At 40.9% G+C, this 23809-nt stretch overlaps 1 protein-coding gene across 1 annotated transcript; it reads left to right on the top strand.

Annotated features, from left to right (window-relative positions):
- The first annotated feature begins 975 nt into the window (after positions 1 to 975).
- On the top strand, positions 976 to 21368 carry NDUFAF6 (NADH:ubiquinone oxidoreductase complex assembly factor 6). Its single transcript, XM_074145419.1, has 9 exons — positions 976 to 1154; positions 4644 to 4743; positions 5656 to 5778; positions 10302 to 10358; positions 11541 to 11643; positions 14940 to 15073; positions 16907 to 17008; positions 20665 to 20721; positions 21232 to 21368. Exons 1-9 carry the CDS (start codon positions 976 to 978, stop codon positions 21358 to 21360), a joined length of 984 nt encoding a protein of 327 aa, XP_074001520.1. The 3' UTR covers positions 21361 to 21368.
- Positions 21369 to 23809: the final 2441 nt, after the last annotated feature.

Consider the following 23809-nt stretch of genomic DNA (forward strand, 5'->3'; position numbering starts at 1 on the left):
CAAACCGGGCGATCCTACCTTCTCTCCAGCCCACGGCCCCTTGCTCGGCGCTGATGCTCAGCTGACCACACAGTGAACTGATTCAAGGCACCAAACTGGCAGAGAAACGAACTCAGGAAAACCAAAAGTGAGCAGCGGACGCGTTTCTGCTGGTTTAACTCCCTGGAACAACTCACTGTACTACAAAATGGATATTAAATGCAAGAGGACAGCAACGCTGGCGATAGAAAGAAAAGCCATACTGCTGTTGCTTCTACAAACAACTAGGTTGGGCTATTTGGTAATAGGTTGAGCTGGTATAGTTTTAAGATGAAACTGTTCTTAAGCACAGAGGCACTTTTCTAAGAATTTGCTGGCCCGTCCCCATATAGGCCAAACTTTGCGGGAGCATGGCTACGTTCGTGACTACGGGCCTAATGGGACCGTTCTGTCTCTAAATAAACTCCAGCCGTCCTGTACGGCATGGAGTCCCTCTCCCAGCCAAGAGGAGGAAATAGGGCCTCTGTTGCAAACCTGAAACACAACATTTTACCGAGGAACTGAGCCCTGGGGTCAGCTTTGCTGCCCAGGCAGAACTGCTCTGCTCCGCTGCCTCCCCCAGCAAACCCACCCAGAGGCTCTTCCCCATTCCCACAGCCACTCCTGGAAGTCTCCTATGCCGCACTGCCCACAGCTAGGAGATTTATACAATTCGCCTTCCTCAGTTTTGGGGGGGCCAACGCTTTAAAGTGCCCCAAGTGTCTGGTTTTCAAGGGAGCAGAGGAATTCACCTCAAACTGCCGCCAGCCGGGGGAAACTGAGCCAAAAGGCTGCAGGACAGACGCCATTTGCAGGACAACAAAAGGCCGTAGGCCTCCCACAAAACCGCCGCGTTCTCGGGTGCCATCTACCGGCACTGCCTCCAGTAAACGTTCCCACCGGACGGGCCCCGTGGGGCCGGGCTGCCTGACGGGAGAAGGCGGAGCGGCGGGCAGCATGGCGGCCACCGCAATGGCGCGGGGCGGGCTGCGGTACGGGCCCTGCCACCCCAGGCTGAGGGCGGCGGGCGCCCGCGGCGGCTTCCCGTGGCCGGGGCTTGGCGGCGGGAGGGCGGCGGCGGGCTGGAGCCGCCCGGCGCCCGGAGGAGAGATGCAGTACTGCGCCGAGCTGGTGCGGTGAGTGCCCGGGGAGGGAAGGCCTGCAACGCCCGGGGTTTCTTCTCCTCAGGGGTCGGAGGAAAGCTTGAGAGGGCTTCCCTCCTGACGGAAGGGCTCCTGAGTTTCCCGGAAAAAGGGGACTGGGGTTTCCTCCTCGGCCTCTCCCGGGCGGGCCCGGCTAGGAAAATAAGCCCTGTGGCCCTGAAGCGAGCGGCGCCGGTGGAAGGGCTGGGCCGGGGCCCGGTCTGCTCGGGGGGGGAGCAACGGAAACTCGAGACATATTTAAAGCTTACATGGACGATTTAACCTGTACACGGCAAATTCCCTCTCCCCGCACCCCGCCACCCTGCTTCCTTCACAGCTGCTTGTCTTTGGAAATACTGAACTTTTCCATTTCGTTGTCTCGGCGTTTTGGAGAGAAAGATCACCGAAGCGGATGTTTAAAAACCAGAGCTGCTTTCAGATCTTCTCAGCTGCTGGGAAATAGCCAGGCTGCCCGAGCGCTGCTTGGGAAAATGAGCAAAAGCAGAGGAAATCCGACAGCTGGACAGACAGCTCAAGTAGCTTCTCCGACCTGAATGCCGGAGGGCCAGGATGCCTAGTTTTTAAAAGTATCCGGTTTTGGTCAAATCCAAAATGTTCCAAGAGGAGCAAGAACGCAGCCCAGATACCTCCAGGCCAGGCAATGTTTCCTGCTTGGCTTCTGGGCCATAAACAACGTGCGTAAACAAGGCCCTTAGCTTCTTTCTAGTCCACAAGGGTGCAGAGGTAGAAAGTAAAAAATTAAACAAGTCTCTTTGTACAAAAAGACTTAAATACTTTCTCTTTGGATACACTTGCCCTAGGTGGTTGACAGAAGCAGGGAGAAGGCTTCCAAGCGTGTATAGAAAAGAGTGGAACAGGATCGTCTTCTCCAGGCTGATGCTTGTAAAAGATACACAGGTGTGTGTGGTCAGAAGTGCTGTTTGAAGTAGGAAAACTAATGGGAAGAAATGTGACAATCTTGGATTTTCTGTACAGCACCAAGCAGCAGACCTTTACAGATGCATCAGAATGCATGGCCAGGTTGCATTTTCTGTGAAAATGCCTCAGATCACAGCTTTGTTTTCCTGGTTACTCTACCCAGGATTTGTTTACTTGTTACTCAATAGACCAGAGGCTGTGTATACTATTAATATTTAGGTAAAATGTTTTCACTAACCAACAACTGTGAACAGAATAGTTAGGTTCTGAGGCCCAGAAGCTGAGATGGTTGAATTTAACCTTCTTTTTTTTTTGGTTATTTTTGTTAAACCATAAAAAGGGCTACTTATAAAAATACACAAGCATTCAGAGTAATAAAATGAAAGGTGGTTATGCTTTTGGCATCATTTAATTGAAGCTGCTGTTCACAGTAGCTCATATATTGCATGAAACCCATGAAAAAATAAGAGAAAGAAGAAGGATTTACTATTCAAACAGAAGTAAAAGACTTGAGGCTCTGCAAGCATCAGCAGCTCCCCAGTCCTGAATTTGAGTCTCCCACACATTAGGAAGAACAACAACTGAGTTATGCTTTAATGATGTAGATTTGTGCAACTTTTTGCAATATGCAAGATGTCCTTTCTCTTGGGTTTTCCTTTTTTACGTTGAATACTTGTAAAGAAATAGCTTAAAGCTGTTTGATTAAAAATATGTTTCCCTAGTAGGTAACTTTTCTGTCTCATGATGTCTGCTCTGGAAGACAAGCTTGTGACTTGATGGCATTACAGAGTTTTTTGATGTGGGAGAAATTATTTTTAAGATTCAAAATGTTTCATTATACTGAAAGTCCAGTAATGGACATAAACAATTTTTCTTCCCTATGTGGGTCCATATGGAAGTTTATTTGAGAGGGGAACTATGAAAAACACTCAACACCAGACTTAAGATCATTCCTTCCTTTCTTCATTCCTTACCCACAAAGGGGATACACAAAGAGTTGGGGTGGAACATGATGTATAGCAATATCAGTTTTATTTTACAGGCTGAGGCTTAATGGGTTTGCTTTTCTACTGTTATGTCCAAGGGAGCACTGTCAACATAAAATTCACATTTCTTCTTGATTGTTTTCTTAGCTATTTTTTGCTACACTTAATTTTTAAGCTTAGAATAACTGAAAAAAAACCCCAAAACAAACCCAACACACCAACACCATTACTAGGGGGAAGACATATTTCTCTATTGTACTGCTGTTTACTTTGTGTAATGTGTTTCTTTGTTTCCTTTCTGGAAGTAGAGGTGGTTCTGTGTTGTGTGAAAAACGCAGGCCAACTGCCTAAGTGGAACTGGGAAAATGTGGCTGTAAACATTGCTGCTCTGCCCAGGGTGGGCACTACTGGATATTACTACAATCAGCCTGGAAAAAAAAAAAAAAACAAAACTAGTTTTTTGTGCCGATCATACTTTTGAGAAAGTGTCTTAGTTGAGGGAGGTTTGATGCATCTGTTCTTTAATATGAAGGTGACCTTTAAAGCCTGCTGAAGTTCACAAATGTCACTTTTTTTTTCTTTTTTTTTGATGCTTCTGAATTTGCATCGAGCTCTAAAACAAGTTTCACAATTGTTGTGAAAACTCTTAAGCACTTGCTAGTTACCAGCTGCTGTGTATTGTAGGGGTAAGAATCTCTGTTAACATCTCACTTCCTTTTTGTTTGATGCTAAAAGTAGCAACCCTAATAACCCTTGGTTTTAGTTTGGCTTTGCTATTTTAAGCTCACATTCAAAAGAAATATAAGTACATGTAAGGGCAGCAGACTTCATGAAAATGAGTAAATGCTTTTTCCTTGACACCTGCTTCTCCGCTCCCGGGGTGAAACTTGGAGTTGCTGGTCCTGTTGCAATGAAGAATCAGGTTACAGGCTTATCAGAAGGTACACAAAAATGTTGTTCAAAACAAGCAGTTTAGCTTTTCAGAGGTGACTCAAGTGTTTTTGTTCTCTACAGTTATGTATGATTTTGCAACTTACGATTCTGTGCACTGTGGTTGTTTTCAATTTAGTGGCACACCCAAGTGGCCAAACAAAGGCATACCACTCCAGGTTGGCAACGAGTTACCTGCAGTGGAACTGCCAAGACCCAGAGTTTTTATGCTTTGAATATAGTTGCCAATAAACAAAAACTTACTGGTTAAGCAAGTGCTGTTCTGCCAAGCTCCAAAGCACAATCTTTTAAAGAAATGCGGTTTCATGTTTGGAACAGAAATCTGGAAGTCGGACAATCTGGATTCTGTCTGCAGTTCTGCCACAGCCTTGTTCTGTGCCTTTGGCCAAATATCTTGAGATCTGTATTTGAGAGGTGCAGTGAGAGTTCAGACAGCATCCCCTCTTTCTTGGAGTTTGTCTTATTTTAAAATAAGCTTAAAAGCTGCTACTTTTGCAAGGTCAGAGTTTTGAACTGTAACTTATTGCTACTATTTTAGGACTTCAGCAATAGCACAGGCAATTTACATAGAGCTATAAATAATAAATATTTTTTCATCCTTTTATAGAAAGCGTGACTATGAAGGGTTTCTGTGTTCTCTGCTGTTGCCTGCGGAATCTCGAACTTCTGCTCTTGCCTTGAGAGCCTTCAATGTGGAACTGGCTCAGGCAGGTATTAAAATATATTTGTGAACTCTGGAAATGTAAAATAACAGCTTAAATATTCTAAATTACACTAGTAGTTGGTGTTTTGCTGAGATTAACTTTTTGTATTATAAGGGGCAATGAATAAAAAGTGCAATACAAACCTCTAGCTTTGAATGGCCCTAGGAAAGTAGCTAGCCTCCCCCAATTTATTTTGTTTATGTGTGTAGTTTTTCTGACTTTCCTGTTTGTTGTGCATTTTGAAATTAAATTATAACAAACAGGCTGTGGTCCTTGATCCTGTTACGGTGTTGCATCTATGTCCTGGCTTCAAATGCAGCGACTGAATCAGTGAAGTGCAGCTAAAACCTATCTGTAGAAAGTCTGTCAAGAACTTGGATGATATAATCAGTCTCAGGTCTTTGTTGGCAGAAGCTGGGCGATGGAAAGGCTGCCAGGAGGAAAGTTTGCAATTAGAGTTGTGGGAGGGGAGTGGCTGCAGTCTCTCCCCTTTGTGAGGTGGCCAGAAACTGCCAGTGCAACCAGGAAAGTTGGTAACACTTGCCAGGAAGGAGCGATCCAGGAAATGTGCTGACTGAGCAAAATCCCAGATCAGATTCTGTGGGCTGTGCTTCTGGCAACCCGTAGCGCTGCCCTCCCTTGCTGCTGTTGCCTCTGCTTCTGTTCCTTCTGGGAAGAAAGCTAAGGTGAGGGTTGCCCAGGACTTACCTCCATGGGTTTCAACGTCAAGTTGTGGTGAAGACCTTTTTTTGACTCTTTGTAGTGTTCATATGCTTTATGAGGAGTAAACGTTAAATTCAGAACTGAGCACTTTCCCTACTGAGTTTGGGTATGTCCTGTGTCTGTCTTTTCAGTATAGATAGAGCAAGTGCCTTAAAGACACTGTGAATTTCACTCCGGATGTATCCTTTCCAGATTAAAGACTCCATAACTCAGAAGACTATAGGATTGATGCGAATGCAGTTCTGGAGGGATGCTGTGGAAGATATATACTGCGATAACCCGCCACATCAGCCAGTTGCTACAGAACTATGGAGGGTAAAGTATGCTTTTATTGTCCTAAAATTCACTTAACTAAAATATTACTGTGGGAAATAACGTCATTGTTTTGTGTGTGCTGTGTTGCATAGTTAACAGCATTATTTTATATAAAACAGATGTATGTAAACTGTGTTTGTGTGTGATGTTACCTACAACCAAAGAGCAGAGTTGGAGGAGGATATTTAGGTAGGACTTACTTGGAGCGTCAGACTTCAGTGAACCGTCTGCTTTTTTCTCATTTGTTTAGGTGAAGGACAGAGGAAATTGTGGTAAGCTGTTAGCTGATAGCAAGTGAAGTGCCTGATTATACTTTCCTGAGCCAGTGCTAGTCCTGCCCAAAGAGATTAAGCTGTACAAAAAGACAGGAGACTAAGCACAGAGGTTGAACTAGCAAGTAGGTTATGAGGAAAAGCCCAAGACCTTCATACCTAGTTACTGGATAATAGGAAGAATCTTAATACAGTCTTCTCCTCGTCTCAAGAGTTGCTTGATGACTTCTATTTCTGTAGTATGTTTTGCACAGGTCTTTTTGCGTGCATTGAGTAATAGGGAATGTACTTGTGAACTTAACAGTTTATTTTTACCAAGATGCCTGAGTTCTGCAGGCACTAGAACATCACACATAAAGTACACCTACAGATCTATTCCTCTGCTGGTCATGGCAAAAGAAACAGGGGCTTTCTTGCAAAATTTTTTGTTCCTAGTTAGAACTGTCATTGATATGTTTGATGGATGATTGAAGGTCCGAAGGCAGTGTAAATGGATTTCCCCTTGACGCTGATATAGAACCACAGAATAGTTTAGTTGGTTGGGATCTCTGGTTGTCATCTAATTGTCATCTAGTCCAATTTGCCATTCAGAGAAGGTCTAACATCGAAGTTAGATTAGGTTGTCAGGGTCACATTGAGTTGAATTTTGAATTTCTTTGGGGATGGAAATTCCATACATTGCTAACTTGTCCTCTTAGGGCCATGGGCCACAGCAAGTCTCAGAACCTTCCAAAAGAGCAGTTACTGTAAGGCCCCTGTAAGATCAGAACCTGAGCTTAGATTAAAGATCTCTGAGCTTCTGGACAGGAAAAGCTGCAGTTTGTCTAGATCTCAATAGCTGAATGCAGTTAACATAGATCCCATAGGCAGGTAGTTTTATAAACCTGCTGAAAAACAAGCAGTGAAATATGGAGTCTTCATCCAAGTATTCATCTACATTGTTCCTGTTAAAGTTCTGGAAAAAGCAGGACACTCACTGTAATGCTGAGTTAGAACAATGCAGTTCCTGCAGGATTAGAGCATTTCACTTGTTGCCATCTTGGCTTCACATCTACTCTGTTGCACCTCTGACACCACAAAAGTGAATCCTTTCCAAATCCTCTTTCAGTGACTTTTGGCAGTGCTGAAACTGTGTCCTGTCCCCGACTCTTCTTCCTTCAAATGTGAAATAAAACATAAGGGAGCATTTGTTCCCGTCTGTCACCGCTCATGTTTAGATTAAAATTGGAATTTAAACAAGACACATTTTGTTTAAGTAAGAGAAAACATAGGTAAAGCCAAGAAGTAAAATAAAGAAAAAACACCTGTTACAGTCACTTTTAGGAGGACTGGAGCTATTCATAGGTGTCTGCAGCTCAGATTATCTAAGCGTGTGCATTAGCCACAACAAAGTGTTCGTACAGTTAGAATGAAGACTGACAAACATTGTGAGCCTTTTTATGGGATTATGGGAGGTGAAGATGCACCTAGGGTGATATTTTAATGCAGACATTAAAATGCAGAACTGGTCGTTTTGCTTGTCAATCTGTCTGTGCCTTTGCTTTTTATTTCCTTCTTTCTGTCACTCTTTGAGCATACAGAAAACTTCCCAGGAACGAGACCATTTTCTCCCAGAATGCTTTTGTCTCCTGTCCAAGGAGGAACTTGCTTTAGTGTAGCTCAACTTATTTTTGTTTCTGAAGATAACCTCTCATTTAGTTGTCTGATTGAGTGGGTTAGGTACAAGTTAGTATGGGATATGATTGTATATATTCTTTCGACTGCTTTTAATTTCAGGCTGCTTGTGTATGTATCAATGCGGGGTTGAAATGTTTATTAGCAGAACTTCTAAAAAACCCAAAACGTTGTCCTGGTTTAACCCCAGCTGGCAACTAAGCACTGCACAGCCGCTCACTCACCCCACCTGGTGGGATGGGGGAGAGAATGGGAAGGTTGAGATAAAAGCAGTTCAGTAATTGAAAAGAAATAATAACAGCAATAATAATAAAAATCATAAGGAAAAGAGGAAAAAAAATAACAAGGAGATGAAAAATAAAATGCAAGGAAGACAAGTGATGCAAATGAAAACTATTGCTCACCAGCAGCTGTCTGATGCCCAACCAGTCCTTGAGCAGTGATGTCATATAGTATGGGGTACCCCTTTGGACCGTTGGGGTCATCTGTCCCAGCTGTGTCCCCTCTGAACTGCTTGTGCACCCCAGCCTGCTCACTGGTGAGGTGGGTGAGAAGCAGAAAAGGCCTTGAAGCTGTGTGAGCACTGCTCAGCAGTAACTAAAACATCCCTGTGTTATCAACACTGTTTTCAGCACAGACCCAAAACGTGGCCCCATACGAGCCGCTATGAAGCAATTTAACTCTATTCCAGCCAAAACCAGCACAACATTCGGATGTAAATCATTCAGCTATTGAGATAATAATTGCAACCCTTTCCAGTAGCTAAGACTGCCAGTTACACTCCTTTCTCACAAAACAGAAAATTGATTTTGAAGTAGGAGAAAGAATTGGCCTCTGTGGTAAGCTTTCACCTTGCATATGATTTCTCTAAAGGAAGACAAATATAAGACAGTCCAAACAGAACTGGTTGTGAAATAAGATGTTGAAAAATAATTCACAAAGTATTTCTAGGAACTCTGATAGCTCTGAACACTGCAGAGCGCCAGAGCGAGCTAACAGTCCAACCTGATCTGGTGACCTTTGCACTCAAGATGTGATTTTATTTCTACATTTCAGCAAATGCCCCAAGAATGACCTATTGAAGAGCACAGCTTCACAAATGTTCAAGAATGTCACTGCCATTCTTAGAAAGAAGGATTTGGAAAGACACCTGAAGTCACAACTATTGCAGAGCTGTTAATAGAATTAGTATGTCTTTTGCATAGCATATTTTATGTATGCTTTTTTCTTGCTGTTAAGTTTGTATGAGGACAATTTTGATTTTACAGAAGAAATACTGATTTATCATGTTAAATGTGTTCTTGAAGTTTTGTATATCCCAGAATACTCATGTTTGGATTCCAGGAGTTTTATGCACTAGTAAAGTATATAAATAGCCTTTAATAGTATTTCTAGAATTATTAATAGCTCAACTCCCAGTGATGTTAACATGAACTTACACGGCAACTGTATGATATTTGTTCTTACTTATTGGTCCATTTTGAACATATGAAAAGTGAGGCCTAATTCTCCATTAATTTCTGTGGAAGAAGCCAATTTTAATTTAAAACTTCTCCAAAATGAGGATCTGTGTGTTTGAATGAAGGTAGCTCAAAATGGATGCAATGTACAAATTGGGTAATTTAGCAGAACTCAGTTTGGTGCTTTAAGTCTTGACCTCCGAGTATTTCAAGGATTTAGTTTACAAAATGATACTTAAAGCAAACAAATGAGAATCAAAGCTGACATTCATAGTTGTAACTTAAGATTCGCCTTTTCACGTATCAAGTACTTCCTCAAGCAGATTTTGTTGAATCAACAAGAGGATCTAGTCTTGTCAAACCTTTAAAAAATATTTACAAATATAATGGATGAAAAGAAGTTGAAAGTGAACTGTAAAGGCTAAGATTGTGAGAAATGTGCCCCATAAGTTATGTTTATAAATATTTATAAGTGTGACTGCAGCCTTTCTGACAGCGTGGCCTGCAAAATTCAGTGTGTGTAAGAGGATTGAAGGTAAGCTGACAGTGAGGTGGTACAGGAAGAAAGTCAAATACAAGATAAGAGCAAAAGAACAACATGTGAATATGAAATACTGGGATACTTTTTTAAACAGAACCTTAATATTCATTATATTACTCTGGATGCTGTCTTTACAGGACATACTGGTATGTTTTACTGACATTTTATTGACAATTTCTAGGAGAAATCCTTTTGTTGCTTGACCATGCAGGAAACTGTTCTCTTTGGAGAGTGAACATAGTTATCTGCAAATATTTTGTGGGAGCTCCACAATGACTCCATGAAAGAATAAATTACGTTCAAAATTATTTTTCAGGAAAAGCTTTTAGTTAACTGGCTTGATGTCCAAGATTTCATTTTTGTGTGCAACAACTTTTAAGAAATGCCAGTTGAAACTTTTTATATTTGAAGAAGCCAATCATATAATTCTATGATTTTCCACTGACGTGCCACTTTAAGTCAGTGAATACAATCCTTGTAAGAAAAGGATTATCTAAAATATATTTCAGCCTTCAGAATGTCGTACTACCATCGGTTTGTGTACATTAACATGGATGTTTATTTGATAATTTTCAGGCTGTCAAGAGGCATAACTTGACTAAAATGTGGTTCATGAAGATAATTGATGAAAGAGTAAGTACTTTCCATTCAAGGACTGATTCTGTTTTTAGTTGCATGTGGGTTTTTTTTCCCCTTAATTTTATGTGTTTGTGTGTAAAACAAAAGTTTAAATAATTCATCTTTTCCAGACAGTAGTATTTCTCTTTAAGAATGGTACTGCTGTATTTCCTTTTAATTCTCCCTTGATGCCCCTACTCATAATTTCTGCACTTTCTGGCCAAAACTGCTAACAGAATCCTTTTTGGTTTTGCTTTAAAATAGATGTATTTTCTGAGTTGACATCTGTCTTGTTCCCTGCTCTTACAACCAGTGTATCTGTGCTCATATTTTCTGCTGCTGGTCTCTATTCCTTATTTGAAGTGGTTAACCCTAGAGGTTTGGAGTTACACTTAGATACCTTTCTGGATGTAAGTGAGGGAAGTTCCATCCTATGGGATTAAGTAGCAAGGTCTACTTAGAAGAATTTCACTGGTACAGTGGTGCTGCTACCAACTCTGACACAAGGGCAAGAATGAATAACTGAGGGCAGGAATTTCTTAAGCTGCCTCTGCTGCTAAAGGTAGTGTCTCAGGAAGTGATACCTTGAGACAATTGATGGTCAGTTACTTGCAGAGTGTCATAGCTATGAAAGACTTCAGAGTTTTTTAATCTTAAGGACTGGTATGTTTTAACCACAAAAACCACTAGGACAGGAAGAACGCTGGAGGGTGTTATGTTTAGAGGGATATTTGCATATGACTTTGAAACTCAGGTGTGTATTTGATGGATTGATTTTTATGCATGTTTTTAAAAATACATTTCTATTTATCTGAATTTCTCTGTGCTTCAGATGCAAATTAAGTATTAAAATTGGCAACCCTGTAGTGTAAGAATACCATATGATGTTTTGTTTCAGCTGTATATTTTTAATTAATTCTGATTTCTTATTATTGCAAAAGGTTATATTTGCTCCAGTAACCAAATTTGGCTTGTACTTATGCATGTACTTATTGCATGTACTTATTTGGTTACGCTAGACTTGCTTAAACTTTAATGACTTTAACTACTCCTATCTGAGCTTGTACTCTCTTTCTGTCTCTTAATTTTGTCCTTTTTGTTAATAATAGTGGATTATGCTGACCTGACTGTAGTAATAAACTTGCACAAATAGCAGTTATATTTACGTTTTACTGAAGTTCTGTGTTCTTATTACAGGAGAAGAATTTGGATGATAGAGCGTACCGTAACATCCAGGAGCTTGAAGCGTACGCCGAGAACACTCAGAGTGCTCTCTTGTACCTCACCTTGGAAATGCTGGGTAGGCGTTTTCCCCTTTTTAGATTTTGTTGATAAGTCGTTAGTGCAGGTGCAGTATTTATTGATGTTTCCAAAAGCCCACTCCCTACCCACTGGAGTTTAATTTCAGTAGAAGTTGTCTTAGTTAATGCTTCAGATGTGTTCTGAAGGCTCAACCATAAATCTGCAATCTCAGTGCACCTGTCCTAGAACTAAGTTCTTTCCTTAGAAGCTGCTCAGTGGAAAGCTCATTGAAGTGTGGTTTCCTACCGCTCTGTTCATTCTTGCTTAACACTGTTTTGTCTTTTCTTGCTCCTATTACAGAGTGTGGTAAATTCAGCTCTTCACCTTATTTTCTGATTTTCCCACTTAGAATCATAGAATTGCCTAGGTTGGAAGGGACCTTTCAGATCATCTGGTCCAACCATCAACCTAACACTGACAAAAACCATCGCTAAACCATATCTCTAAGCACTATGTCTACCCATCTTTTCAATACCTCCAGGGATGGTGACTCCACCACTTCCGTGGGCAGCCCTTTCCAATACTTGACAACCCTTTCAGTGTAAAAATGTTTTCTAATATCCAATCTAAACCTCCCCTGGTGCAACTGAGGCCATTTCCTCTTGTCCTATCGCCTGTTACTTGGGAGAAGAGAGCAACCTCCACCTCGCTACAGCCTCTTTTCAGGTAGTTGTAGAGGGTAATAAGGTCTCCCCTCAGCCTCCTTTTCTCCAGTCTAAACAACCCCGGTTCCCTCAGTTGCTCCTCATAAGAGTTGTGCTCCAGATGCCTCACCAGCTTCATTGCCCTTCTCTGGACTCGCTCCAGCACCTCAGTGTCTTTTTTAGTAGCGAGTGTTTGTTCTGCCTTGTCAGAACACAAACTGCTCTAGTTCTTCTGCAGCTGCTGTTCTATATTGCGGTGGTGTACACTGGTTATCTTGAAGCAGCTGACTTAACCTATAAACTTCCCTGGATGGTGGTGTAAATTTGGGTCCGAATTCTCACCTCTCCCCTTCCTGAAAGTAGGTTAACTATCAGTAATTGAATAGTTAGAAAAAACGCAACAAAGAAGATATGATCCTTGTGGTTAAGAGCCAATATCTGTGTCATGTCTAATATGAGAGTCACAGATTGGGAAAGAACTGTTCATTTGCAGTGAAGAAAAGGATGACTTTCTTTCTTTTAGGTGTCTGTTGCATTATGGAAGTATTCCCTGTATGAGCTCACATCTAAGAGAGGCATGAGAATTATTATTATTTAGTAGTATTTATTAGTATTTTATTAGTATTTAGAGAATTGTTATTATTTAGTAGTAGTATTATTATTTAGTAGCATTATCATTTAGTAGCATTTAGTACTGCAGGAGCAATATTTTGCTTTTGCTTATCAAGTAGTCTGATAGGAGGCCAATGTTGAGGGTGAAAGGGTTTAAAAAGTAAGAAGAGAGATACGGTGAGCACATTCTTGGGAAGAAATGAAGAACCTCTCTCTTAACATCTGATGTTTGCTTTCGTAGTAGGGAATCAGTGAAATATTGCAAGTGTCTTTCTGAACTTCTGGTTGAAGAAATGTGGGAGTATGAGAAATAACAGTATCTTCCATTCTGAGAAATGTCTTTGATCCTGAAGAAGTTCAGTCATGCTTGGGTCACTCCTGATACAAGTCAGATGATCCTTCTCTTGAAAATCTGTTGTGGGGGTGTCTGGATTTCCTAGGTGCCCTATTGGTCATGTTTAACTTCTAAATATACCAGTGTAACAAAATACCTAAGCAAAAGTCTCCTTCACTGCATATTAAACAGGTAACTTCTGTGGTGTTTTTTTCACAAATGGAGGGATTAATTGAACCCGGTCCTTTTCTTGGCATTTCCTATCTGCAGTCTTTTCTAGACTAGGGGGACCTGGTTTCATCACAGGTTATGTTTGCTGAATTTATTGTGCTTTTTAGCTTCTTTATTCCTGACCTGTCTCCAATTTGTGTGTATCTCTCCCAGGAGTAGTGCTGCTTCATTCTCACTGACATTGGGTTACTCCTTTCGTCAAAGTCATTTTGATTGGTAATCTTGTCATCCAAAATCCTGGGACTTCCTCCCAGCTCCTGGCATTTAAAAATGTTAATATTATGCTCTCTGATTCATTGCCTAAGTAGTTAGGAATCTGGCACTACTCAATAATTTTGTTAAACCTTTTCAGAATCTCACTTTTGGCATATATTCCCAGGTTGAGCATGAGTCACTGCAAACTCTTACACTTTGAGCTTTTTTTTTTTTTTTTTTAATTCCTAGATGTATGTAAAGCCTGGGTTTCCCAGTCAGTATCAGTAAGTTATATCCCATTGATTCTTCCAAGCCACACTCTGCTTTCTGCTGCCATTGCCAAAATAAATCCGTGTAGTCTGCCTATAGCCACTGTTTTGCAAAGACTTCTGAGACCCGTGCAAGGCTCAGGCATCTTGTACACCCAGTATCATTTTCAGGTGTCAATTGGGCTCGTTGGTCTGTAATCCCTGTATTCTCATTCCTTTCTTTGTAGAAGGATGCTGCTTCTGTTAGAGCTTCTGTGAATTTTACTTTCAATTTTCCTTTAAATTTTTGTTTTATCCCAGGTCAGTCCTGTGAAAACACGATGGCTTTATGATCAGTCTAAGCCAGTCTTGCCGTGAAGAGCGATGGTGCTTCTCTGCCTTGCTCATTTCCCTCTTCTCTCAGTTCTCGCAGTTTTGTGACCACGCAGTAACTGAAGTTAGTTTTCCATCGCTTTGGTGATGAGACTCGGTTTGCCGTGCTACTGCCTCATTGCCCCTGGCAACACCAGGGAGGTAGCAGAAATACGGGTTCAGGGGGTGGGAAGCGTAGGGCCATCCTCTTTGGCTTCAGTACACCGCTGAATCAGCTGCAGTTAACGGTGAAACCATGCTGTAAGCAGTAATGCTTGTCAGGAGTCTCAAATGGTTTATCTGGCAGGAAGAATAGTTCTTGGAATACTGTTACCCTGTGGGAGGACATGCCAATGACAATAAGTTTGTGTACTGATGTATTATATCTGAATAGGTGCCGCGCCTCTAAGTATACCCTTTGCAGAAACTGCAACAAGCTAAGAGGCATCTTCCTCCTGAATATGGACATCAATGAATTTGCCTCCTGCTTTGCACCTCTGAGATAAGATCTTCAAGGCAATTTATGAACGTAGGCAGTTCTATCATGGACCAATGCGCTTAGCTTTCCTTAAATATGACACTGATATGCATCAGGGAAGATTATACCCCTCGGAAGGCCTGACTGTGTTTCTAAATGTTATTATTTGTGCAATTTTAGGTGTGAGGGACATCCACGCCGACCACGCAGCCAGTCATATTGGGAAAGCGCAAGGCATAGTTACCTGTCTGAGAGCAACTCCCTATCACAGTACAAGACAAAAGGTCTTTCTTCCCATGGACGTTTGTATGTTGGTAAGGAGAAGCAAGTTGTCTGGAACTGAACAGCGTAGTGTCTCTAACTGTGTCTCTCAACACTAGATATGAGATTGTAATTTATTATGCCAGAAACAGAACACCTTTTTGCTTTATTTTAACTCTTTCTGCTGTGGCCTAGGAATATGCCATTGTCACGGTTTTATATCTTTTGGGAGGTGAGAGGAGTCACCTTCATGAAACTCCAGGGTTTCTGCTTTTTTATCTTTTTATTTTTTTGATGAAATACAGTAGTATTTTAGCTTTCAGGAATTTTTCCATTACTGTATAGAAATACACATATGGAATGGGGCCTGGGTTTGGGGGGTTTTACGTTGTTTTTGTCTTTTTTTCTTTTCCTATCCCCATAAAGGAAGCACTGTGAGAAATTTTACTTCTGAACAACCTTCTAGGGTTTCTCTTTACTGCCTTTTCATAAACGTGCTGGTGGTTTGGGGTTTTTGGGAGGTTGGGTTGTGGGGGGTTTTTTCTTACGTATTTGATAGCCATAACCATACATTCCATACATTGCTGTAGGAGACGGTATGGTTCTCCAATTTAAATTGTACACCTAATTTGCATTGGAATTTAGCAGATCTTGCAATTTGGGTAAAATGGGATTAAAACTCCAATTTTTTTCATAAATGTTGTCTGGCTAGATATGTAGGCATTGCAGCTGTTATTCCTTCATCTCCAGTCTTGATTTCTAAATGTTAATCCTGTTCTTTTTATACTTAACCAAAATTTATGTAATTATGGTGATGGTTAAGGCAGTCGTGTTAGCATTTTCTGAATATAATTTCAAGACAATGGAAAGTTATGATTTGAAGTTTAGTAATTTAGGTAGTTGCAAAAAATGTAGATTCTAGGTCAGGGTTATAAGACTGCAGAGAGGAGCTGCATCCTGCTCTCAGCCCTTCTGGGACTGGATGGTATGGGAGGCCTTCCAAGTTTGTAGCTTTTCAAACATAGCTTGAAAATTCGCAGTCATCCGTTGCCACGGAAGGTGTTTTACAGTGGAGCTGTAAAAACAGCTTGCATCCCTTCTGTGCAGACTGAGCATCCTGTAAGCGTTTCAGCTGCTGGCGGGTATCGCAGAGTTCTACTGGAGTCTGTGTCTCCTGTGAAGCCCACCTGCCTGCCTTTGTATGGCTTTCACATGTCTGGGTGGTGTTGAGAAGATGGGGCAGCGGGTGCAGTTCTGAATATAGCATATTATGTCCTACATTGGTCACCACAGACAAAGAATAAGTTTGGGGTTGGTTTTTTTGGGGGTAGGTTTTTTTTGATGGTTTTTGGTTTTTTTGTTTGGTTTTTTTTTGTTTGGTTTTTTGTTTTTGTTTTGTTTTTTGTTTTTTTTTTTGTTAGGTTTTTGTGGTTTGTTTTTTTGGCAAGCCTGGTGGTGCACACCAATCCCAAGATAGTGACTGACTTCATAAGCCAGCGTGGCTTGTGTGTTGGCTGTTACTGACTTTCTTCTGTTTAATATGGATTCTTGGATTAGGGTTTTAAAAATTGGGCATCTGAACTGATCTAAATTCCCAAAACGTTAAAATCTGACGTGGTTATCCGACTGACCACAGAGTCTTGAGGGAAGAAATTCATGCAGCGAGAGTCTGTACCAACTGTTCTCTTTGTTCTCTTGATTTTTTTTTTTTTTTTTCCCCAAATGACTTACCAAAAAAAAAAAAAAGGAAATAAAAAAGGAGGGGGCAGTGGTAAAATATTTAGGCTGATTCAGTCTTGTGTCGCTAGTTTTGTTGCTGGGATGGGTTTTTGAGAAGCTAAAATGGAAACTCCTTTTCTCCTTTTGATTTTCCTTCCTATGTCTAGCATGGAGTTTCACAAGAGGATTTCATAAGAGGCAAGCAAGAGAAAAATGTGAGAGATGTAATTTATGACATTGCCAGCCAGGCCCATATTCATCTAGAACATGTGAGATTCCTTCCTTTTTCCTTATTTTATTAAACATAATTGATGCTGATCTTTACAAAGCATTGTACGTATGTGTTGTTAGAAGATTTTACAGCTGCATACTTAATTTCAAATATTTTACCTTTAATTATTTCGAGAGTAAAAAACAAACACACAAAACCTTTAAATATTACTATTTCTGTATAAACAGTACATTTATCTGCATGTACAGGAGGCAGTTTACTCACAGCCAGGTCCAATTGCATATATGTAAATACTGCCTAAAAGCCTTGTAACTGGGAGAGAATCTTCAAGCAGAGCTTTATAAAGGCAGCTCCGTGCCAGCGTGGGAGCAGCGCCACAGAAAGCACTTCTGCAGATGGTATTTCAGGGCACAGCGGAAAGGATGCCAGGAAGGCACAGCGTGTTGCCTTTAACTGCTGATTCCTGAGTGTGGGAGGGGGGGAAGGGTTCCCTAACATGACCGGCCAGGCTGAAAGCCATGGTGGGAAAGGTGCTTTCTTGTTTATTTCTTTTCTGGCTCGCAGCCAAGTGCATTAGGAAAGACTTTATTTGGTTGGAAGAGTGGATAATGAATCCTGAAGAACTGCAGAGTCCTACTCTATTTTTCTTCTACGCTCTTATTTTAGCTATGCTGTGGATTGCTTGTTGGTACATAATACAAAAGCAAAAGAATGTTTCATCAGCAACGCTGTGTCTGCCTTTATCTGGCAAACAAAACTTGCAAGAAGCACTGTAAAGAGTTTCTTGTGTCTACAAGTACATATACGCATATACTTTTGAATACTGCACCCAATACTTCAAGTCAAGGTAGTCTGAAAAGATGCCACTTCAAAGTAAAGAAATGCCAGATTTATCTCGGCATTTGCACCATTAATATAATCCTCAGTTAACAGTGTTACAGTGATCACAGTATTTTATGCAGCAGAGATAACAGGGAAGCCCTTCTTCATTTTTCTGAAGGTAGAATGAGGCATCCCTGGTTTGTTCAGTCAGTGGTTAGTTAGTTAATTAATGTTTATATTTTTTGTTAATAATTTGTAGCCTTGGGCTTTATTTTTAATACACACTATTTATAATTTGCATTTAATGCATTCCGGTTCAGGTTGTTTCACCCGATGTCTCAGTTTTTGTTGTCACATGCCCAAGGAAACTGTTTATTTCATTTAGAAGCAGGGAACAGAGACAAAGAAAATGCAAGGTCAGAACTGTCTACTGTCATTGTTCAAGCTGAAATATTTTTATTTTTCTTTTTTTATTCCCCCCCCACCTCAACCCATAATGCACTGTGTATAAAACCCATTGACTTTGGTTGCAATTGTGGCTTACAAAAATGCCAAGTGCCTGGCCTGAAATGCTTCATATCAATGATGGGAGGGATGGAAAAGGAGCAACATGCATTTATTGTCCAGCTGTTTAAAATTTGGTAGTTGGTATTACTTATATATTGTTGGGCCCCTGGCTCCCAAGATGCCCATCAGCCTCTGAAGAGAACGGGCAGAACCTTGCCCCCGCCTTCCTTCCCACTCCATTCCTGGAGCCCTGCCCTTGGTACGCACTGGGAGGGACCTGTGGAAAATATGCAATGCGATCATGTAATTGGAGGCTATACAGAAAAGTATAAACACAGGGAAACCAGATTAGGGCAGCATTAGTGTTTTATTCAATTGAATATTGATCTTGGCAGGCACCCCTCCCACCCCCTTTTCTTTTTTTTAATGGATGGGTTATATCATCTTAATTAAAATTAAAAAAAGTCCTCTCCGAATACTTGCTTGCAGCCTCCACCATCATCAGTGAAGAATAATTGACAGTGCAGGATCTCTAGAGTGTTCAAATAACTTGAACTGGCAATAACTGGCAGTAATGACAGAGGATTAGCCTCCTTGATAATCAGATGGTCCTTGTTAATGCAAGGATAAAGATACTTTCTCCCCTAATGGATGAAGTGGACTTTTTCTGGCAACATTTGCTGGGTATTTCAAGACTTTTGGTGAGTGTAATGGGCTGGTGCCTTTAAATGCATCTGTTCTCCAGTATAAAATCACCATCTCGTTTTGCCCAAGGGTCTTTTCAGCCACTTATGCTCTTGGTTGTAATTACAGGGTGGGGTAAAGTTTACACCTGCAGAGAGGTTTCAACAATCTCAGTGTTTGTTACACAAACCAGGTATTTTGGAGGATGAGGGTAACAGTTACCAGCTCCCTTTCACAGACAGAAGAAACATAATCCTCAAATGCTAACTTAAGTCTCAGCGGTATGATATGAAACATGTTGTAGTAACGTGGTGCTTCATTTTGGGAGAAAAGTTCCTGAAGTGTGGTTAGTTGTTCCTGGTGCTGCAACTGATGACCAGCAGAGGGCAAAATAAGATCATGAAGACTGCAGTTTTGTTGAGGAGTTATGTATTTTATTAGAATAAAAGCATATAATAAAAATGCTCTGTCAGTCCCCCAGTGATCCTTTTGAAAGCCTGCGAATACATTTACATGTTCCCCTTTTTATCTCTTAAGCACTCCCCCATTCCTCTTTAAAAAGAAGGTCTCCTTTTGGCTTTTTGCATTTATCTCAATTATGCTGGGTCATTATGGACTCAATTTACCAAGGAAATAACATGCTTTCTGATTGACTTGCGACCCATTCTGGGTTAAGAAGGTCAAGCAAGATTACTTTCTTTTTTTCATCTCGCAATTAATAATAACAAGGCAGAGCATCAGATCAGGGAAGAGCATTTTCCTTTTTTATATATATATATATATATATATATATGTATGCATACATATGTTATTACATCTCAAAGTTTTAAAATAGTTTGCCCTCTGAAAAGATTAAGTATTTTTCCCTCCTAAAGTTTCAGCGTGACTTTCCCAGTTGTCAGGAGAGATCCATGGAAAACTAACAGAAACTCATGGATACTCATCAGTATTCATAAAGGGTGGGTTGGTTGGTTGGTTTGCTTAACCTGTAAGAAAAGGCAAAACAAGGAGGCATTTTTTACTTATAAATAAGCATTACAGGAAAATTTACTTCAGCTCTGTTAGATGTACCTGAGTTGTACATGGGTTTAAATTGTGGATTTGATTCAGCCATGGATTAGACTCTTGTTTATACAAAGATGCTGAGGACCTGAGGCGTTGAGATCCTTTCAGAGTCCCATAAATGTAAATGGAGCATAACTGGGCTTCTGGGACTGATGGGAACAGTGGACCAGAAAGATGAACTCGGAGAAATGCATTTCTGGTCTTCCATCACGTCCGTCTCTTGGGATGAGAGTTATTTGGCAGGAGAAGAAAGTGTTTAACCATATTTATCAAATGCAACTTGGAGCTTTGTTGGAACAAGGGCTGCTAATTTACATTGGTTTATTATATGTAAACTGTAAGGTCAAAACATGTCAGCATTTTAGCGGGCCTCTCCCAGTATTACATACTTTCAGTGTAGTTACTTTTGTGTACAGTGAGGGATGGTGCTGATTTGCATGTAACGAAAAATTATAGATTCAGGATGTCAAAATAAAAAGGGACAAAGCTCATCATACAGTCTGTTGGCTCTAGCCATTATATATAGTACTTGATGTTTAATCTGAAATGTAAAACTCTCCTGCTAAGTATGTTTGTTTGTTTTTTTTTCTCCCGCCTTACCCCATTTACTTTCAGGCTAGATCTTTCAGTAAGAAAGTTCCTGTGAAGGCATACCCTGCTTTTCTCTGTACGGTGGGTGTGATATCATGCACTCTTTAAGTGACGGACTGATTTCTGTGCTAATCTGTGTGTGAAGAGTAGAGTATCAAAATAAGCGTGGTTAACTAATGCGTCACGTGTCTGTTTTGGGAAGATGTAATACCTAAAACTTCTGAATATCATCATGTGTCTCACTGTGGAACCAAATAGTTTTGAGCAACACTTCTCATCCTCCTTCTTCAACCAAATAATTTCGCCCAACATGTCTGTGTATTCACAGACCATCGTTCTGATGCAAGGGCCCAAAATCTTGTTTATTTTTATGATTTGCTGGTTGGTCTAGTAAAAAATAATGCTCCTCTTCACCAGACCTGCCTTTTTTTATATACTTCGAATGGGATGGTTACGATACGGTTTAATAAAACAGGCAAACTGTCACACGCTTTTTGCAGTTCTCCATTCAGTTTCATGTATTGCTTTTTAAACTTAATGCCCTGTTATTTGTATGCAACATATGGACTAAGCTTTTTTCTTCTTTTCTAGGTTGCTTTAGATGATTATTTATGTAATATTCGAAAAGTGGACTTCAATATATTTCATCCAAGCTTACAAAAGAAGAGTACATTATTACCATTGCATTTATATATTAGATCTTGGAAAAAAACGTATTAAATTTTTTTAATATGAGTTTCAGAGTGCTGAGTTTTTTTCTTTACTGTCTTAACTTGATAGAAATGTTAAGTGTCTAACTTCACACTTCTGCAAAGTGCAGTTCATGGGAAACAGCAGATGTGCATGAATTGTAGCTGTCAGCTTCCTGGCAGTAGTTAAGTTTGTTCTTGGAATATTAGGCCGATGTCTCTGCTTCGCATGTCTGCCAAGTCATATGTCCTTGTCTGAGATTACTTTTCTTGTCTTTCCTGTAATAACAGCAATATGATAGAATTCTTCTTGGACAAATTCTCTGTTAATGGATACTTCTGACAGTTCTGACACTTTAGTGAAAAAAAAAAAAAGAAAAAAGAAAAAGAAAAAAGAAAAAGAAAAAAGAAACGACTGCTTTGTTTGTGCCCAAAAGCAGTTTCCGTAATGCCTTATAAATCAGCTAAGCAGTTCTGTTCAGTGCAAGGAGCAGACTTCTTGCAAGTCCTAATGATACTTCATAGTTGGAAGAATGAGCACATATATTTGAATGCAAGCAAACTGTCAGGAAAAGCTTCAGCTGTTTTAACTATGTAGTATTTATGTAGAATTTCAGAGCGGTGAGATAGAGCTGTAGTACAGCAACCATCTAACTACGTGTTGAGATCGAGCCTTGAAGTGGCTACAGGTAGTGGGGGAAGAGCTTTACAACATATGAAGAGAACCTTTATCCAGTTGTTATCTCTGACTCAGCCAAAGGCGTTTCCAGTCTGCTCTCAGCTCGGCGGTATCTTCCTCCTGCCCTCTCCTCTCTCTCTCGTTGCCCCCAGCTGTCATCGCAGCATGGGTTCGACTGCCCTTTGTTCGTATTCACCACGTCTCTCAGGACACCCTCCTGCGAGGCTTCCCTGAATTCTTTTTCTTTGGTACCATAAAGAAGTGTATTCCTGAATGTTCCAGGTCGCTCTAGTCCTCCCTCTCTGTAAAGATACTGCTCTGGTTTTTTTGGTGGGAAATTACTGGGAGCTTTGTGCTCAGCGTCTTTTAGGATCAAGGTAAATATTTCTGTTTGATTTGTTGTTTGGTAAAATAATGCTTCCTAACATCCAACTTGATTCAGTTGCATAAATCTGGTAGTTTATTCTGCCGTCATCCTTGTTCTATTAAATAGCCGCTTTTCCTAGAGATTTTTTTTAATCGGGGTTAATCTCCCCAGATGCTTGGTTGTATAACAGCATCCTGTATTTTAGTGTACAATGCTACAATAATGAACTTCTGAGAACCAGATTCATGGCTTTTTTTAATCACGGAAACTGTCAGCACGGTAGACATCTTAGGAACCCAACATTAAATCCTTCCTTCGGTGATTTTATTTTACATGTTTGAAGTCGGTTTGTGATACGGATCTTGGTTAATTCTGCAGTTTCCTACTCCCGAGTAAGACATTTCTCTTTGAATTTGTTCAGCTCAGGATCTTGGTATCTGTGTTACTAGAGGTGTCATAATCAAGGTTGATATGAACCTAGAAAAACCTGTGTATACTGCATTGGGAGTACACTGCGTATTTTCTAAAAGTATAATCTTACCAGGCTCTGTCCACTTCTCAAGTCAGCTGCGGTATCTTATCATTGGTGTTCTTCAATGTGGCTGAGAGGTCTGGTGAAAAGAAAATATTTCCTTCCTATGCCGGCACTGCAGCTCTGCTGCTGCCACCAGGCCAGCTGCGCGTTCACGGAATCACGGAATTGTCAGTGTTGGAAGGGATCTCTAGAGATCATCTAGTCCAACTCCCCTGCTAAAGCAGGATTGCCCAGAGCACATCACTCAGGACTGCATCAAGGTGGGTCTTGAAGATCTCCAGAGAAGGGGACTCCACGACTTCCCTGGGCAGCCTGTTCCAGGGCTCTGGCACCCTCACCGGAAAGAAGTTTCTCCTCATATTTAAATGGAACTTCCCATGTTCCAGCCTGTGCCCATTGCCCCTCATCCTATCGCTGGAAACCACTGAAAAGAGTCCGGCTCCATCATCCTTCAACCCACCCTTTAGGTACTTGTAAACATAGATAAGGTCTCCCCTCAGCCTTCTCTTCTCCAGGCTAAAGAGCCCCAGCTCTTTGAGCCTTTCCTCATCAGGGAGATGCTCCAATCCCTTAATCATCTTGGTTGCCCTACGTTGGACTCTCTCCAGTAGTTCCCTGTCTCTCTTGAACTGGGGAGCCCAGAACTGGACACAGTATTCCAGTTGTGGACTCACCAGTGCTTATTTTATGTTCTGGAGAAAGCCTTAAAAATGTCTCGTTATGCAGGTGGTCCTTGTTTTGTTGCGAGCGGGACAAGTCGGGGCAATGGGGCAGCTCTGTCTGTCCTCTCAAAAGGGTCTGCTCTCCTGTGAAGTTAACTTTTGGCAGGAGGCAGAGAAGGGAAACCCCGCAAGTATCGCTGGTACGTGAGTTGCTGCAGTGATGTTTTACTTCCAGGC

This window comes from Numenius arquata, chromosome 3, assembly GCF_964106895.1.
Source record: "Numenius arquata chromosome 3, bNumArq3.hap1.1, whole genome shotgun sequence".
Taxonomy (NCBI): Eukaryota; Metazoa; Chordata; class Aves; order Charadriiformes; family Scolopacidae; genus Numenius; species Numenius arquata.

Bases quoted from the DNA above. Each gene is read 5' to 3' on its own strand.
- NDUFAF6 (XM_074145419.1), top strand. From the start codon at position 976: ATGGCGGCCACCGCAATGGCGCGGGGCGGGCTGCGGTACGGGCCCTGC. The intron at 10,359-11,540 runs GTAAGTACTTTC...TTCTTATTACAG, and splicing joins TGAAGATAATTGATGAAAGA to GAGAAGAATTTGGATGATAG. The intron at 11,644-14,939 runs GTAGGCGTTTTC...GTGCAATTTTAG, and splicing joins CCTCACCTTGGAAATGCTGG to GTGTGAGGGACATCCACGCC.